General features: G+C 36.5%; 2 protein-coding genes and 1 long non-coding RNA gene across 7 annotated transcripts in view; 2 read left to right on the top strand and 1 right to left on the bottom strand.

The window, feature by feature from the left end:
• The window catches only part of LOC106086256 (mucin-2), a 177,185-nt gene extending 176,231 nt beyond the window's left edge, over positions 1 to 954 (top strand). For all 5 annotated transcript variants that reach the window (XM_013250860.2, XM_013250855.2, XM_013250880.2 and 2 more), the window contains 2 exons: positions 178 to 279; positions 364 to 954. In XM_013250860.2, the coding sequence (XP_013106314.1) occupies positions 178 to 279; positions 364 to 548 (287 nt within the window). In that variant the 3' untranslated portion in view covers positions 549 to 954. The remainder of the gene's footprint in view (positions 1 to 177; positions 280 to 363) is intronic.
• Positions 955 to 14,582: 13,628 nt separating this feature from the next.
• On the top strand, positions 14,583 to 16,212 carry LOC131994023 (uncharacterized). Its single transcript, XR_009396379.1, has 3 exons — positions 14,583 to 15,113; positions 15,858 to 16,058; positions 16,132 to 16,212. It is a non-coding gene; the product is annotated as an uncharacterized LOC131994023 (long non-coding RNA).
• A 109-nt stretch (positions 16,213 to 16,321) lies between these two features.
• LOC106086726 (uncharacterized) lies at positions 16,322 to 17,019 on the bottom strand. Its single transcript, XM_013251513.2, has 2 exons — positions 16,675 to 17,019; positions 16,322 to 16,599 (listed from the first exon to the last, which is right to left on the bottom strand). Exons 1-2 carry the CDS (start codon positions 16,949 to 16,951, stop codon positions 16,553 to 16,555), a joined length of 324 nt encoding a protein of 107 aa, XP_013106967.1. The 5' UTR covers positions 16,952 to 17,019; the 3' UTR covers positions 16,322 to 16,552.
• Positions 17,020 to 17,033: the final 14 nt, after the last annotated feature.

The following is a 17,033-nucleotide window of genomic DNA, read 5'->3' as shown; positions in this document are numbered from 1 at the left end:
ATACCATGATTTTGAGTAGTAAGAACTTAAGCCTAGGTCTGTAGGCCTTTGGTGTTGCATAGGTAGCCTTGGCGGGCTTGGATATAAACACCACCCTTGCCTTTCTTAATCAGAAATCATATAATCAAACAGATGTCCGAATACCTTCTAACTTTATTTTATTTTTTTTTTATATAGCTTTGGGTCAAGGTCTGGCGACAAATCCACAACATATGATGCAATTCACTCCATTATTATACTCCTATCAAATGGCTATGGCACAAGCTGCTCAAGTAGCAGGTAAGTAGCAGTGAATAAAAACTCGAAACTCTTGAAACTATTGGGAAATCAAATTTGCTCCATTTTTTGCTTTTTCAACTACAGCTTATACAAATAAAAGTAAATCTTCATCATCAACTTCCTCCTCTGCTTCAACATCAAAAGCTCAGACGCCTTCTTTGGCGGATATACAACGAGCCGCTGAATTGCAGCGACAATATTTATTAGAGATGATACCACCGCCAGCACCAGGACCTAGTAATAGTCGTCAAAATAACTGGAAGACATAAGTTTCGAAACAAAAACAAAAACATTTGAACTTTAAAGCAATGCAAGCATTGCCTCTAAGCATGCTTTTGAAATAATTTTTTTAGTTTTTTTTTTTTTGCTTGGCAAAATTTCCACAACTGACACAGTTGGCGAGCTAAAAGACAAAATGACATTTTCGAAAATATTAAATTAATATTAATTATTTCCATCCATCTGAAGTAAATTGTCTTAAAGTTAAATAATTTAATTCTTAACTGGCTATTAAGGCTCGCTCGCTCGCACGCTTGATTTATGGCAAATCTCCCTCCCTCCCCTGTTAATGCCGACAGAGTTGTACTCTATAACGTAACAAATGGAATAATTTTCAGTTATAGTAAAATAATTTAAAAATTTAATTAGAAGAAGAAAAAACAATCCTATTTCTTACTGTGTATAGTTAAATAATACTTCTTCTCCATTTTTGTTTGTTTGTTTTTTAACTATAATGACAATGATCATTCGTTATTAAAAAATAAACACATATTTTAAGTTTGTATTTATTTTAAAGAATTTTATAAATATGCATACAAACATACTACATAGCAATTACAAACAAAAAAAAAACACAGATTTGTTTTCCCAGAATTCTTCTAATCCTTATAATAAATAAATTAGTTGTAATTTTTTTGTTTAATTTTATTGAAAATAAAAAAAAACATGCTCTAGTATCCCCCGAAAGCATAAATAAAAATTATGAATAAAAACCAAGCCCGCATAACATAATGACCCCCCTCACCCCCCCCCCCCCTCTCCATTCAGCATTAAATCAAACTCTTAAAACAATTATAAAGAATGACTACACTGAAAAAAATAACGACATAAATAAAATGGAAAACAACCACAAACAAAATAGTTCAATAATAATAATAATAATTATTATTATTATTATAAATATAATTATTAAATATGTTTTAGATTTACTGCAACTTTAAGTCTTAAGTGTTATGTTTCAACTTTCCAGATCGAAACAAAAACCATCTTCTTCTGATGTAATTTTTGAACAACCAGAATACGAAATTTCACATTGTCATGCCTTGTTTTGCAGTTAGATTTTAGTAGCTTTGTAAACTTCCTTTTCATGGCCAACTTTCAAAATTGTCATTTATTCTTTTGTTGTTATATGTTTTCGAAATTAAATGCTTTTTAAAAAAAAAAAAACTTTTTGTTATTATCTGCCAAATCGTTTTTATTTTCTATCTTTCTTTATATATAATTCTGATTTTATTTTAGATTCGTGTGAATGTAGTATGTGTATTTTTACTGTACTGTGTTTTTTTCTTATGAGTTCTTTTTTTTATAAAAAAGCAAAACAAAAGCCTTAGTAATATATTAAATACAATTTAGTTTTTATAATTTAATATTTAGTTATTTTTTAAATATATTATTAATTATTATATTCTATTTTTTTCTAGAGAATATATAAAATTAACAATAATAAAATACTTGATTGCTTAAATTGCGAAACAAAATAATTGAAATGTTTTAAGTTTAAATTGGCGAATTTTGAACGTGCAATTGAGAAACTTTGTTTAAAATGAATAGCAATCGAATTTAAGTGGCGTTGCCAGCTGCCAATTACACAACATTAAATGAACCGTATTTGGAGTGAATAGGAATAATGCCCAAGACTGCAGCTGGGAGATACACAACATATACATATCCCAAGTTAAAAGCCTGACATCAATCACCTGTTGTCAGCTCATAATCATCGCTTGGTTATGGAGATGTGTATCATTGTATATGATCACATTCTTTCCAAGGTAATGAAAAATTGGCAGCAGAAGTTTTGAATGGTGGAAAAAAATGTCCCCCACAAGAATTATGAGTGTATGCACCAGTTTTCCAGATACTAACATTGAATCGCCTGGTATGTTTAACGAAATTTTCTGGCTGGCTTCACTTTTTGCACAGTGAAAGAGTATGTCTCCCAATAGGGTTATGGGTGTCAGCAGCCGTTTTCCAGATATTACCAACTGGGAGATACACCACATACATATCCCAAGTTAAAAGCCTGCCATTAATCAACTGTTGTCAGATCATAATCGCTTGGTTATGGAGATGTGTATCATTGTATATGATCACATTCTTTCCGAGGTAATGAAAAATTGGCAGCACTTTTGCAGAAGTTTTGAATGATGGAATAGTATGTTCCCCATAAGAATTATGAGTGTGTGCAGCAGTTTTCCAGATATAAACATTGAATCGCCTGGTCTATTTAACGAAATTTGCTGGTTTGCTCCACATTGTGCACCGTAAAAGAGTATGTCCCTCAAAAGAGTGCTGGGTGTAAGCAGCCATTGAATCGCCTGATCTGTTTTCCGTTTTCCAGATATTAACATTGAATTGCGTGGTCTGTTTAACGAAATTTCCTGGCTGGCTCCACTTTTTGCACGGTGAAAGAGTATGTCTCCAAATAGACTTATGGTTGTAAGCACCCGTTTTCCAGATATTAACAACTGGGAGATGCACCATATACATATCCGAAGTTAAAAGCCTGACATCAATCACCTATTGTCGGATCATAATAGCTTAGTTATGGAGATGTGTATCATTGTATATCATCACATTCATTCCCAGGCAATGAGAAATTGATAGCACTTTTGCAGTTTTAAATTGTGGAATAGGATGTGTATGCAGCCGTTTTCCAGATATTAACATCGAATCGCCTGATCTGTTTAACGAAATTTCCTGGCTGGCTTCACATTTTGCACAGTGCAAAAGTATGTCCCTTAAAAGAGTTATAGGTGTAAGCAGCCATTTTTCAGATATTAACATTGCATTGCTTGGTCTGTTGAATGATGTTTGCTGGCAGCACCTATTATATGATAATCTTCTAGGTACTTGTTACAGCTATGTGGTTTTGAGAACAAAAATTATAGGTTCTTCGCTTTGCATGGTGAAAGATAATGGCCCCCACTGGAAGTATGGTTGATTGCAGCAGTTTGGTAAATATATATTTTGCATTGCCTGGTCTGTTGAATGATGTTTCTCAACTGCTCGACTTATGGCATTTAAATGATGTTGTTGTTGTTGTAACCACATTCTCATGTGGAGGTGGCGATCCCCGTCAAGTTCCTGTAGGTGAGCAAGCCCGTTCCGGTGCAAAGGACAGGTTGGCCATTGGTTATTTAAAGGCGTCAAAAACTAGGCTTGTCATATTTCACAATTGGCACTCAGTATTTGTGCAAGAGCCGGTGCCACCCGACCTCTCACTGAGACTCCACTCGATACCGCTGATTGTCCGCGACTGCAGTTACAGCTACTCCCGATGGAGCATTCCAAAATCCGCAACCTGTGGACGCGCCCGCTAGCTTGCAGCTAATCTTCTCGTGACTGCAATGAATACTACACAGATCGAACCTCAATGTTCCGGCTTGTGTGGTGCACACAGCTATCCCGTGCCGGGCATTTGAATGATGTTTCCTGGCAGCTCGTATGACTCCCAAATGACAACTTGTGGGACAAAGCTTTCGCAGAACAAATGATAGGCATCATGTTTTGCATGGTGAATGAGAAAGCGCCCACTATAATTATGAGTATTTGCAGCTGTTCGTCAGATATTTCCCTTTGTATCGTCTGAACTGTTTTAGAAGGAACCAGATTGGAATGGCTTCAGCAAATATGCCAATTTCCAACTAGCAACGGCTTGAGAAGCTGAAAGGAAAATTTAGACATCCTGGAAATTCCTAGAGTTCCTAAACCAACTGGCATAAATTGAGAAACAGCTTTCTTTATGCCAGTTGGTCGATTACTTCAGGTAAGAACTAATTTTACAGTGCATGTAGCAATGGGATTCGTCGGCGCTAGAACTTGGGAATGGAATCTAACGGGTCGATTATGGATTGCAACCTAACTTCAGTTGCGTTGCTACAAAGTAAATTAGTTATTTGGGATAGGCTCTAGGATTTGGGAATGGAATCTAACGGGTTGGTTATGGATTGCAACCTAACTTCAGTTGCGTTGCCAAAGTGTAAATTTGTTATATAAATTTGCATTTCGTGTCGTATTGAATTTCCTACATTTTATACCACACATCAACCTTGTGGTACAGGGTATTATAACGTTGTGCTTTTGTTTCCAACGCTAAGAAGGTGTAGAGCTAGACCCATTGATAAATATACCGTTCGGCTTAGAATCACTTCCTGATTCGATTTACGGACATAGCCGCCTGTCGGTCTCTCTCTCCATGTATTCTTGCGATCAAGGTACAGGTCGCATTTGTCCAATTGTCATGAAATTTTGCACAAGTCACTTTTTTGGTCCAAGGACGAACGCCATTGTTTTTGAAAAAAGTGGGAACAATTTTAGAAATAGCTTCCATATATGACTTTCATCCGAAATAGACTTTTAATGGCGTAGTAGCCATAGTTTTGGTCCGATCTTGAAAACATTTTGCATGAGAATTTTCACTTGACGTCCTAATACGTATACAAAAATCTAATAAAATCGGTTCAGATTTAGATATAGCTCTCATATATATATCTTTCAGCTGATATGGCCTTTTAAGACTGTAGAAGCCATAGTTTTGGTCCGATTTCTACAAAACTTTGCAAGAGATACTTTATTTAATATCTTAATACGTTTGTAAAATTTCATCAAAATCGGATCAGATTTAGATATAGCTTCCACATATAACTTTCATCCGATATGGACTTTTAAGGCTGTAGAAACCATAGTTTTGGTCCTATCTTTACAAAATTTGGCACGTCCTAGAACGTGCGCAAAATGTCATAAAAATCGGTTCAGATTTAGATATAGCTCCCACATATTGTTGTTTCTTTTTTGGTCCTATCTTTAAAAAACTTAGCGTGAGGTGTTTTATTTGCCATCCCAGTATGTGCACAAAATTTTATCAAAATCGGCCCAGATTTTGATGTAGCTTCGATATCCTATCCTGGTTCTCCCCTCCTAATGCTGGCAACCATCGTGAGGTACCTTGCCATGTAAAAACTTCTCCTCAAAGAGGCGTCGCTCTGCGGCTCGTCGTTCGGACTCGGCTATAAGAAGGAAGTCCCTTATCATTGAGCTTAAAATCAAATCGGACAGCACTCATTGATTTGCGAGAAGTCTGCTCCAGTTTCTTAATGGAATGTTCATGCCACAGCAATTTACGATAAAGTCAAAAGTAGAAACAAGGTCCTCAAGTCATTTGCTGGCAGCACTTGGGGTGCAGACAAAGAAACCTTGTTGAGCACGTACAAAGAAATTGGCCGGTCTGTGGTAAGTTATGCAGCGTCAGGGTGGACTCTTCAGCACTGTGACATGCAGTGGAATAATATTCAGCTCTGTCCGAATACCGCCCTCCAAACTGCCACGAGCTGTCTCCTCAGTTCTCATGTGGATCACCTCCATCAGGAGACAAAGATCCTACCAGTGCGAAGACATAACTTCATGCTGTCTAAGCAACACCTTTTGGGCTGTTATCGCAGAGACCATCCAAATCATCATCTTGTGCATAGATATCCACCGCCCAGAAGCCTTAAGGTAGATCTACATGATCTAGAGCGTGAGGTTCAGCGCTACAAGAGAGAACCTCTAGATGAAGCGGCATATAAAGCAGGTCTAGACAACTTTCATGCAGCAGATGCGGTAAATGGCTACCGGGTAAATGTAGTCCTTGGAGAAAGACCGCCTCCCATTGCACCTCCCCCGGCAAACCAGAGTGGTTCTGGCTCAATTACGTTCCGACAGATGCAGCCGCCTCAACTCCTACAGAGCAAAGATTGATGCCGACGTGCAAGATGTATGTCCCGATTGTAACCAGGGACTGCACGATACACGTCATCAGTTTAACTGCCCAGCCAGACCCACTCGACTCAGACCCAGATCCCTGTGGACGCATCCCATCTTAGTCGCAGAGTTCCTGGGTCTTGACACTCAACAGAATCAAGCAGACGAAAGATAGAACACAACAAGAACCATAGACTTTCCAGAAGTCAGTTTCTCACGGTGCCTTTATGTTCTGAGGTTATTCTTCCTCAGTCGCAGGAAAAGTGCTAGTGAAAAAATTGGTTACAAGGCCTCAAATCACGGCCCATATGCACAGTTGTCGCAGTAGGTGTACGCGTAGAGTCACTCAGTCAATTCACTGAAGGTCAAGGGTCATGGCAAATTTCATTTCCAAATATATATTCCAGTAGATAGGAAACCACCGAGATAGAGAAGCAACCAGTTTATCAGGTAAGCTCTTGCTCTTTCTTCTCAACAATTGTATAATGATTCAAATAAATGCAGTAGTTTGGGTTTATCAAAGTAAATGCTGATGATTGGTTTCCATTGCGCAGCTGTGCACACTAATATCATTTTCATTGGAACCAACCACTGCTTTTTCTATTTCTGAAGCTGTTGCATATACTCTGCAGTATAAATTCTCCTCACTCTGAATGGCAAAAACTCGACGTACCAAAGCGCTTTTATTTTTCGGTTTTTGTGAAATCTGTACTTCCAACTTAAAGCATGAAAGTTATAATCAAATATTTTTATACGCTCCACCATAGGATGGGGGTATACTAATTTCGTCATTCTGTTTGTAACTCCTCGAAATATTCGTCTCAGACCCCAAAAGTATATATATTCTTGATCGTCATGACATTTTATGTCGGTCTAGCTGGGTCCGTCTGTCTGTCTGTCGAAAGCACGCTAACTTTCGAAGGAATAAAGCTAGCCGCTTGAAATATTGCACAAATACTTCTTATAGGTGTCTATGTTTTGATATAGCTGCCATATAAACCGATCTTGGGTCTTGACTTCTTGAGCAAGTAGAGGGCGAAATTTTAGTCCGATTTGACTGAAATTTTGCACGTGGTGTTTTGGTGTCACTTCCAACAAATATATAAAGTATGGTTCAAATCGGTCCATAACCTGATATAGCTGTCAAATAAACCGATCTTGATCTTGACTTCTTGAGCCACTAGAGGACGCAAATCTTATCCGATTTGGCTGACATTTTGCACGAGATGTTTTGTTATGATTTTCAACAACTGTGCCAAGTATGGGTGAAATCGGCGCATAACCTGATATAGCTGTCTTATAATCCGATCTGGGGTCTTCTCTTCTTTTAGATGGCGCAAATCCTATCCGATTTCGCTGAAATTTTGCATGACGTGTTTCGTTATGATTTTCAACAACTGGGCAATTAATGGTTCAAAACGGTTCATAACCAGATAGCTGGTTATACCAGATAGCTGCCATATAAACCGATCTCGGATCTCGACTTCTTGAGCCTCTATAGGGCGCAATTATAATCTGATTTGGGTGAAATTTGTACAACATGACCTTCAACATACGTGTCAAATATGGTCTGAATCGGTCTATAGCCTAATAAAGCTCCCCTATAAAACGATCTCCCTATTTTACTTTTTGAGCCCCTAAAGGGCGCATTTCTTATTCGATTTGGTTGAAATTTTACACAATGACTTCTACTATGGTCTCAAACATTCATTTCATTTTGGTCCGAATCTGACCATAACTTGATATAGGTCCAATAACATAGCAATTATTTTCTATTAATCCCATCCTTTACTTTGCTTGCCTAAAAAGAGACACCGGGAAAAGTACTCGACAAATGCGATCCATGGTGGAGGGTATATAAGATTCGGCCCGGCCGAATTTAGCACGCTTTTACTTGTTTATGTTATATTACTTTATTTTACTTTGTTATACATAATAACAGTTTAAAGAATTATTTTCCCAATGTTTTCTTTAACAAACAGTAAGAAAGAATAAAGAAAATGATCAAAATAACTCCAAAAAAAAAAACCCTTTACCCATAGAACCTATGAACTACAACATACAACTTCCAAACATTAAACGCAATAAGTAAAAAATTATAAAAGAAAACTAAATATCTTAATTATTATTATGTGAATGGAAAAAAATGCTGTAGTCAATATAGCAAAATATATACTAAACATTTTAAATTAATCTTTTATTATTATTATGATTTATATAGATGTGTAAATATTTAACAGGAACGGTGTAAACTTTGGAAAACTTAACATGAGATAGATTTTTAGAAGAACGATATCTTGAAAAGGTTTTTAAATGCTACATTGTCTACAAAGAAGCAGTCATACAATTTGATTTTTTAGGGGATTATCTTAGTCCTTGATAATGGTATTTTCAATATCTTATTTTGCTAGGATAACACAATTACATTAGTAAATTTGCCAGTAAAAATTTGCAGGAGAGTAAGAGCCATTTTACTATCTTTAAATGATTTCCAAGTAAAAGTACGCGAACGACTTCCAGCGAAAATTTGCAGAAAACAGCTGATTTTTGTTTTGATTGGTTTTTTATTTGCTTGCTTGGAAAGCATTTTTTTAAATAAAAAATGCGGGCGGTACTTGTGAGGTATTTTCCTTAGATAAACGTCATTTTATTGACCCGAGAGTGAAGAGGCTAGAAGGCGAGCCATTCGTAAATCCGTGATCAGCCATCACAAATTACCCTGCAATCCCATTGCAGCCGGTTGTACGTACCGCATTGGCCCGATGGAGTCTTTCAGTGTACAACGCACTGCTACAACAATAAAAACAACAACCGTGCAAGAAGCTACGAATGTAACCGTGGCGACAAGTCGCGCAAGCACTGGTTGCAGACAGAGAATCTGGATCTGCCTAGAGTCGATTACCTTACAACTGTCCTCAGCCTATCTGAACACTATTATAGTATTCGATGCTTGGAAGATGGGCAGTCTGATCCCGCTACTGGAACCTGAAAAGGACACGAGCAAGCGGGAGTCGTACAGATCGATCTCCCTTCTCTTATCAGTAGCCAAGACGCATGAGGGCATTCGCCGAGCTTCAGCATGGATTTCGAAGGCTGCATAGGACTACAACTGCTTTACGTGCCATCATCGTATACAAAAGTACACTTGTTGTGCTGACAAAGATACCTTGGACTAACCATCTAATGCTTTTGGACATTGTGGCTAGATAAATTGCTACGACCACTGATGTGGCGGCTAAGGACACTTTGTTATCATTGAAGTTATCTGTATCCGTTCACATTTGGCAGACTAATTTGCACTAATTTTTTCTAATCCCACTGTGCGTCACTTGTTTAACAGCCCAGCTAGATCCACTCAATTCCATGGCAGCATCTAACCTCCTTAATGGAACGGTGTTGGTTTCATCGTAGCTCTCCGATGAGGATAATTCCATCAAAACACTTAAGAAACCGATAATTGCTCTTTTCTTGTTGTCTGGAAGGATACAATGTTTTAATTTTTCAAGATTTTCCAAATAATTCCAAATTTGCACTTAACTTCTAATGTAGAACAACCGACTTGAGGTAAAATTACAACTTCTTTTGTCGAGTTTTCTGTATCTGAACACTAGCTGTTTCAGGTACATTAAAAGTAAATAAAAACGAATCAAATTTAATAATTACCAATAAACAATATTTATATTTTTTTACTTACCTCCGCCTTTTTGATCCATTTTGGCATTAACTTTTGTATTTTCATGTAACGGCTGCTTTTCTTAAAACAGCTGACCTTTACAAAACTTTTGAACTGTCAAAATTTACTCTCTTTCGCGCTCTCTTCTGCTGGCAAATAAAGTACGCGAACAACTTCCAGTAAAACTTTGTTAAAATTTTTTAGTTCCCGAGCACAACTTATGTTGAGATGCACTTATAAGGTGAGGTCATGCGAACAGCTGAGTACAATTTTTTTTATTTTAAATCTAAATGTCAAAGACTTGCTAACACAGCTGTGATTTTTTCTAAAATCTTAAAAATATGTTCTATTTGATTTGATATTCCACACATAAGCAACAAAACAGCGTGAAAATTATGAAAATACAAATATAAAACACACTTGAAGAAGATAAGTTGTAAAACAAAGTTTATTTCTAAAACCATTTTGACATTTCAATTTACGGTATTTGCCAATCAAGGTAGTTTCATTGGAGGTAGATTTTTGTTGCTGTGCTAATGACGATACCTCTTTATTGTACCATGCACATTGACAAGCGCCACCAACCAGTCTATGTGAGAAGTTCAAATTCTTTATCTATGTATAATTCATCTATGGGTATACATATGTACATAGAACTTGACAAATTCAACTTTTTTGTTAAATTTTAACCCTCTAAAAACATTGGCGAATGCTTCTTATTGTAGAAAATTTCATGTTCTTCTAAAAACATCCATTCTTGTATTTTTCCTTTTAAAGAAAACTGCATTAAAATAATTAAACATCGAAATTCAGTAAAATAAAAAGACATTAAAAATAACATACACTTAAGTATGTTATAAGTTCGTCGTTCTATGTATATAAAAAAATACTTTTTAAAATTAAATCACTAAGTTATGTGAAAGTGACTGATTTAACAAACAAAAAAAAAAAAAAAAAGACAAAGACAAACAGGAAAATTAAGTTCTTTGACTAAAAAACAAAAATATTTTTGGCAAATTTTAAAATTAAGTTGTATAGAAAACACAGTTTCAAAATTATAGTTAAACAAACAAATTTTTTAAAGGAATGAAAGGAAAATGGAAGCGAAAAGAGAAAATGAAAACATATTTTTGGATACTACACAAAATTTTGGCTAGAATTTGGAGGCGAAAAACACAAATGGAACCAGGAAAACACACAGAAATTATTCAATTAAATTTTAAGGAAAATAAGGAGTCAAAGAAATCAAATTGTGATCAAAAAAATTATATTTAAAAAAAAATTAAACCAAAAACATAAATTTAGGCAAAACGAGACACACACCACATCCAAAAAAAAAAGAAAAAATCACCCCTAAAAAAAGGTTTGTAGTTGGAAACACAGCTTAAGGAATGTTGAATGAGTTTAGAATGATTTAAATATTGTAGTTTAAAAAATTTGTTCAATTCAGTTGATTTTTTTGTATTACAAAAGAAAAAAATGTGCAGCAGCAGCAGGAAAGAACACTATTTAAATCTTAAAAAAATAACAAATAAGTAGAATTAATATATACATCATATTCTGAAATTCAAATCTCCGTGTGCTACTTTTACTTCAAAATAAAACAAAAGAAAATTCAAAACTTATATTAAAACAAAAAAAATATTTATAGAAACTCCCAAAACAAAAACCACACAACATAAAAAGTAACAATAAAATATTTATTACTTAAAAAATAGCAACAAGTCAAATGAAGTAACTACTTACATCGTAAATGTATGCATTTTTTGCTAACCATTGAGGAAGTCATGAGAAATTCTCATAACATAAGGATACGCATTAAAACCAAACCACAATCCCCATAACCACCATATAAAACAATAACAACAATTCTCTCACATACCATGTAATGCCATCATAGGCATTCTTCATTTTACATTCAAAAGTTAGGGGCTAATTTTCATACATACATAAATATGTCTCGTAATTCATACATAAAACCAATTTATTTTTCTCCAAATATAGCGAGAGACCACGCATTCATGTTATTCCAAAAATCAAATCTTAATTTATTTCTTTTTTTTTGTTTTAATAAAAAAGGAAATAAACTAATAATGTAATTGTGTTTTTCTAAATGGGATGGACAAATTTCTAACATAACTTACATGGCGAAACAATTAACCACAAATCATATGGCGCAATCTGCCATCTTGTCATCAAGCTGATCGTACTTTTGCCAACACACGCAAAGAAATTTGTGCGCGTGTGTGTATACCTGTGCGTACATGAGCAGAGAATATGCGAGAAAGAAGATAACAACAAAGGGAATGCAAACAAAATCTGTCATCTTAATACCGTCAAACCTTGCCAGCTGTTAACGGCTATTCGCGTGAGACCACCTTTTTAAATCCGCCTGGCTTAACTAAGAACATAAGATCATAAAAGAAATTGTAGATAAAAATCAAATTTGAATCAAATAATTATGTATTTATTTCGACATAGGGATCGCTACATCCAAAACAACAAATTAATGTTCTGAGTTGTTCGTACTTGACAAGGTTAGGTTAGGTTTAAGTGGCAGTCTGCCATCAGACTCACTAAGATGTTTTCGTCCATTGTGATACCACAGGAACAGAAGATGGAAGATGCCTTCTAGTTCCTACCGTTGAGCCAACCAGATCGCTTTAAAAAGCCCGGTAACTTGCGAGTGTTCACATCCGCTAAATCTGACATGTTCTCAAAGAAATGAGAACCTAAAGTGGAACTCCTTCTAACTGTTAGTGCGGGACACACATACAGAAGGTGTTCTATAGTCTCTTCTTCCTCGATGTCCCTACAGCTTCTGCAAAAGTAGTTGCTGGCAACCTTCAGTCTGTCAGCATGTTTTCCGATTAGACAGTGACCTGTCATGACGGACACAATGATTGAGACGTCTGTTCTAACCAATGACAGCAAAGCAGTAGACCTCTTCAAGTGTAGATGAGGCCACATAGTTTTGGAATGCTCACAGCCAGAGCATTCCAAAACTATGCCAGACATTAGAATGAAGAAAAAAAGGAGCCAACACGCTATTGTAGTCAAGAATGGCGAAAGGACTACCTGCCTGGAAATACTTAAGACAGAAAAAAAGGGGTTCATTTAGCCATAGTCCTGCGCCTACTTCCGCAATTTTAGGGCAGTGCCACAATAGGGGCTAACCCGTCTATAACTCCTCCTCATCCCCACAAAGCATGCATAAATCCGTCATGTGTCCAGCGCGACGTCCTAGTTCTGACATTGCAATGGCTTGTAAGGACCCCTATCAGTAGTGAGAGCGGCAGCTCCACCATATGTAGGAGTTGTCCCTTAAACACACCAAGTTACCTCATATTGGTGAATAGCACGCACCAACTGTATCATTCGGCTGTTTACGCCATGCCCATTGGCCAATCTTGGCAGCATACTAAATGCACTCCAAACGGCCGCATACCAAGATTAAACGTCAGCCTCGTAGCCAACAAATTAAAACCCATTTTCTTTTCAAATGATCTCAATTCAGGACGAATCCTCATGTCCACCAGAGAGTCATACATTTGAGGCATGTGATGTGTAGTCCCTGGTTACAATCGAGACACACGCCTATGAAGTTGGAAAAACAATGCCAGCATTAATAAAATTCTTTCTTCTTGCTTTGATTGGTTGAAGCTGCCTTGTAGCCAACTGTGAAACTGAGGTCTCCGCCGGCTACCACCATGGCAATGCCTCACATTTCAGCATTGCTCTCACAATACAAGTGTGGAATGTGCACAGCACTTGTCGGCTTCCTTTATCCTTATTCCTTTTCCAGGACAGTTTCGAACCGAGGACTTGACCCAGTTATTTCGCCTCCTCCGACAACTGCGGGGTGAGCACGTCCAAAGATGCGATTCTTAAATCTGCTTAATTATATCTCCGAGTGAAGGCGACCAGCTCCACCCCGACAGTCATCCTGTTGAAATTTCCATGATAATGCTGATAGTTGATAGAAATTTGCTCGTATCAGTAGTACGACGACGTCCGCATATGCGATCATTGTCATCACTGTTGAGATCCATTAGAATTTCGTTTATCAAGGTTCCAGGGAGTTGGAGACAGCACCCCTCCCTGAGGCGTCACTCGTCCCCCGCCTTCTGACCACACTTTCTGTGAAGCCCGCGTTGATGATGCAGGCACGTAGCAGTCAGTCCGCCCAACAAGATAAACTCAGGGCGGGGGCTATAGTAACAATCTAAAAGTTTTAAAATTCTCCCTCAATATCCAGGTAGACACAGTCTATCAGGTCTTTATGCCATTAAAAAAAGGCTAGGGTTTTTTTATTTGTAATGTCAAATGCTAAGTTCTTTTATAAGCATAATTGACTCTTTACATTTACGAGAGCATAACCAGGCCTTACGTTTAAAACAAAGTTTATTTCTAAAAACATTTGACATTTCAATTTACGGCATTTGCCACTCAACGTAGTTTCGTTGGGCGTAGATTTTTGTTGTTGTGCTAATGACACTACCCCTCTATTGCACCATAGGGTTCTCTATGGATTGCAGCCCAACTTCAGTTGCCTTGCCAACGAATAATTTTTTTATAGAAATGTCTATTTCGATGATGATTTTCATTCTATTTCAAAGTTTAGTTAGTACATGAACGTTCGAAAACAGTGATATTAAAAGAAACTGACACAAATTTTCAACTAACTGTTAATTCATGCTATTATATACTGGCAACGCAACTATATAAATAAATCACACATGCCACGACAGAAGATAAGGGCAAACAGACCAATGATACTTATATGGTGTTATTAGGCATAGTCAAAATCGACACAAATCTTGATGGTAGAAAAAAATTGAGCCAAACCAAAAATGCTGCTCGTGTTTGGCCAGTTATAGACGAAACAAATAAAAAAAATCAAGAAACTGGCGCAAAAATATAGAGAACACCATGAAACGTTGTGGCCCATGAGCATCTAGCATCTGAATTCAATAGGCGAGCTCTTTAGTCTCCACAATGGGGCCAATGACAGGTTTTCGAGGCAAAAAGTCAAATTTTCAAGTGAAGAATTTGAAAAAAATAACAGAATTCTATTGTCAACACTCTGAAACACTAAAAAATAAAAAAAATTAACAAATCAATCTGGTAACACTTCACAATGGTATGCATCATATTCGACATTTAACATAAATGTGAAAGTAATTTAGGCGCCAAACAGTAAATAAAGGGTGATTTTTTTGAGGTTAGGATTTTCATGCATTAGTATTTGACAGATCACGTGGGATTTCAGACATGGTGTCAAAGAGAAAGATGATCAGTATGCTTTGACATTTCATCATGAATAGACTTACTAACTAGCAACGCTTGCAAATCATTGAATTTTATTACCAAAATCAGTGTTCGGTTCGAAATGTGTTCAAATTTTGACAAATTTTGTTCAGCGATGAGGCTCATTTCTGGTTGAATGGCTACGTCAATAGGCAAAATTGTCGCATTTGGAGTTAAGAGCAACCAGAAGCCGTTCAAGAACTGCCCATGCATCCCGAAAAATGCACTGTTTGGTGTGGTTTGTACGCTGGTGGAATCATTGGACCGTATTTTTTCAAAGATGCTGTTGGACGCAACGTTACGGTGAATGAACACATTTCGAACCGAACACTGATTTTGGTAATAAAATTCAATGATTTGCAAGCGTTGCTCGTTAGTAAGTCTATTCATGATGAAATGTCAAAGCATACTGAGCATCTTTCTCTTTGACACCATGTCTGAAATCCCACGTGATCTGTCAAATACTAATGCATGAAAATCCTAACCTCAAAAAAATCACCCTTTATAAATATTTTAATTATTGTCTTTTTGCGCTTTCTTTTTTCGGTCTTAAAATCTTATTGAGATTCCATTGCAGGGTATTGTCCGGCATTCTATTCATTCAAAGGGTATTGGGCCATAAAGATCCATCCGAATTCTATGAAATTTGGCACCTCTACCCTATCCAGATCGGACCATATTTGGATATAGCTGCCATATAGACCGATCTCCCGATATAGAGTATTGAGCCATAAAAGCAGGATTTTTCATCCGATTTTAATGAAATTTCAAACAGAGAGTATTGATAGACCTCTAACCCGGTAGAAAAACATCTCTATCTATATTCTTTTCCTCTTCTACCTTCTTCTAAGGTGAATACATTGAACCTAAGATCTCCAAGTGAAGCGGTTGAGAACCATGTTTGTTGGAAAAGCGAAAGTGAAACCTAGAACACTAATATATTTTCCAAATTTGATTTAATTTTTTATTGCTTTGTTTTATTGTTTATTTAATTTGATTTTTATTGCTTTGTTTTATTTTTTATATGGGAAATTACATATGTTTGTATAAAATGAGACTTGCATTCACTTTATTATTAGCATTAAACCAAGTATAACGCCAGAGTTCACAAAGTTTATCACAATCCAATTCAATGGAATGGAACACGTAGTAATGAAATATATACAATATACATATGTATGTACATATGTCAAGAAATTACACTTAATTGCCAAGATCACCTCCATATCAGGGATTTATTAGTACAAGCAGTTTTCCTTTTGCAAATACGATTCATGTAAACTGTATTTGTACGCCCAGCCTCCAATCAGTGCCAGGACCTTAAGAGAGCAGAATTTATTTGCGTTTCCTATAGTCGTGATGTATATGCAAAGTTCCAGAATATCGATTTTTACCGTTTTGTAAAGAGTTTGAACGATGCATAACTTTAGCTGTTCCATCGATTTGAGTTTTACCATCTGGACTTCGATACAAATTGGCAATAGCCTCCAAAGCTAATTCTGTTTCATCTACATCGTCATCATGTTCAGCCGATATTCGTAAATCTATTTGACGTTTCTCGCGTATCGTATCAATGCTTAAGCTCTTTTGAACTGGTGTAGCCTTTACTTGTATTACAGCTGCCAGCATTAGAAATAACACTAAAATTTCTATTCCTGGGAAAATCTTCATCTTCAAATAAAAAAGTAGTGTATTTTGAGTGTGCAAAGAAGGAATGCTGGATCAAAACTGAATGCGAATTTTTTAGTGTATC

Source organism: Stomoxys calcitrans, chromosome 1, assembly GCF_963082655.1.
Source record: "Stomoxys calcitrans chromosome 1, idStoCalc2.1, whole genome shotgun sequence".
Taxonomy (NCBI): domain Eukaryota; kingdom Metazoa; phylum Arthropoda; class Insecta; order Diptera; family Muscidae; genus Stomoxys; species Stomoxys calcitrans.
The sequence above is the reverse complement of the archived record's forward strand: the minus strand, read 5'-3'. Positions and strand labels throughout refer to the sequence as shown.

Coding starts and splice junctions, on each gene's coding strand:
- LOC106086726 (XM_013251513.2), bottom strand. CDS start 16,951: ATGAAGATTTTCCCAGGAATAGAAATTTTAGTGTTATTTCTAATGCTG. Junction 16,600..16,674: donor TTCAAACTCTTTACAAAACG/GTAAAAATCGAT, acceptor TGCTCTCTTAAG/GTCCTGGCACTGATTGGAGG.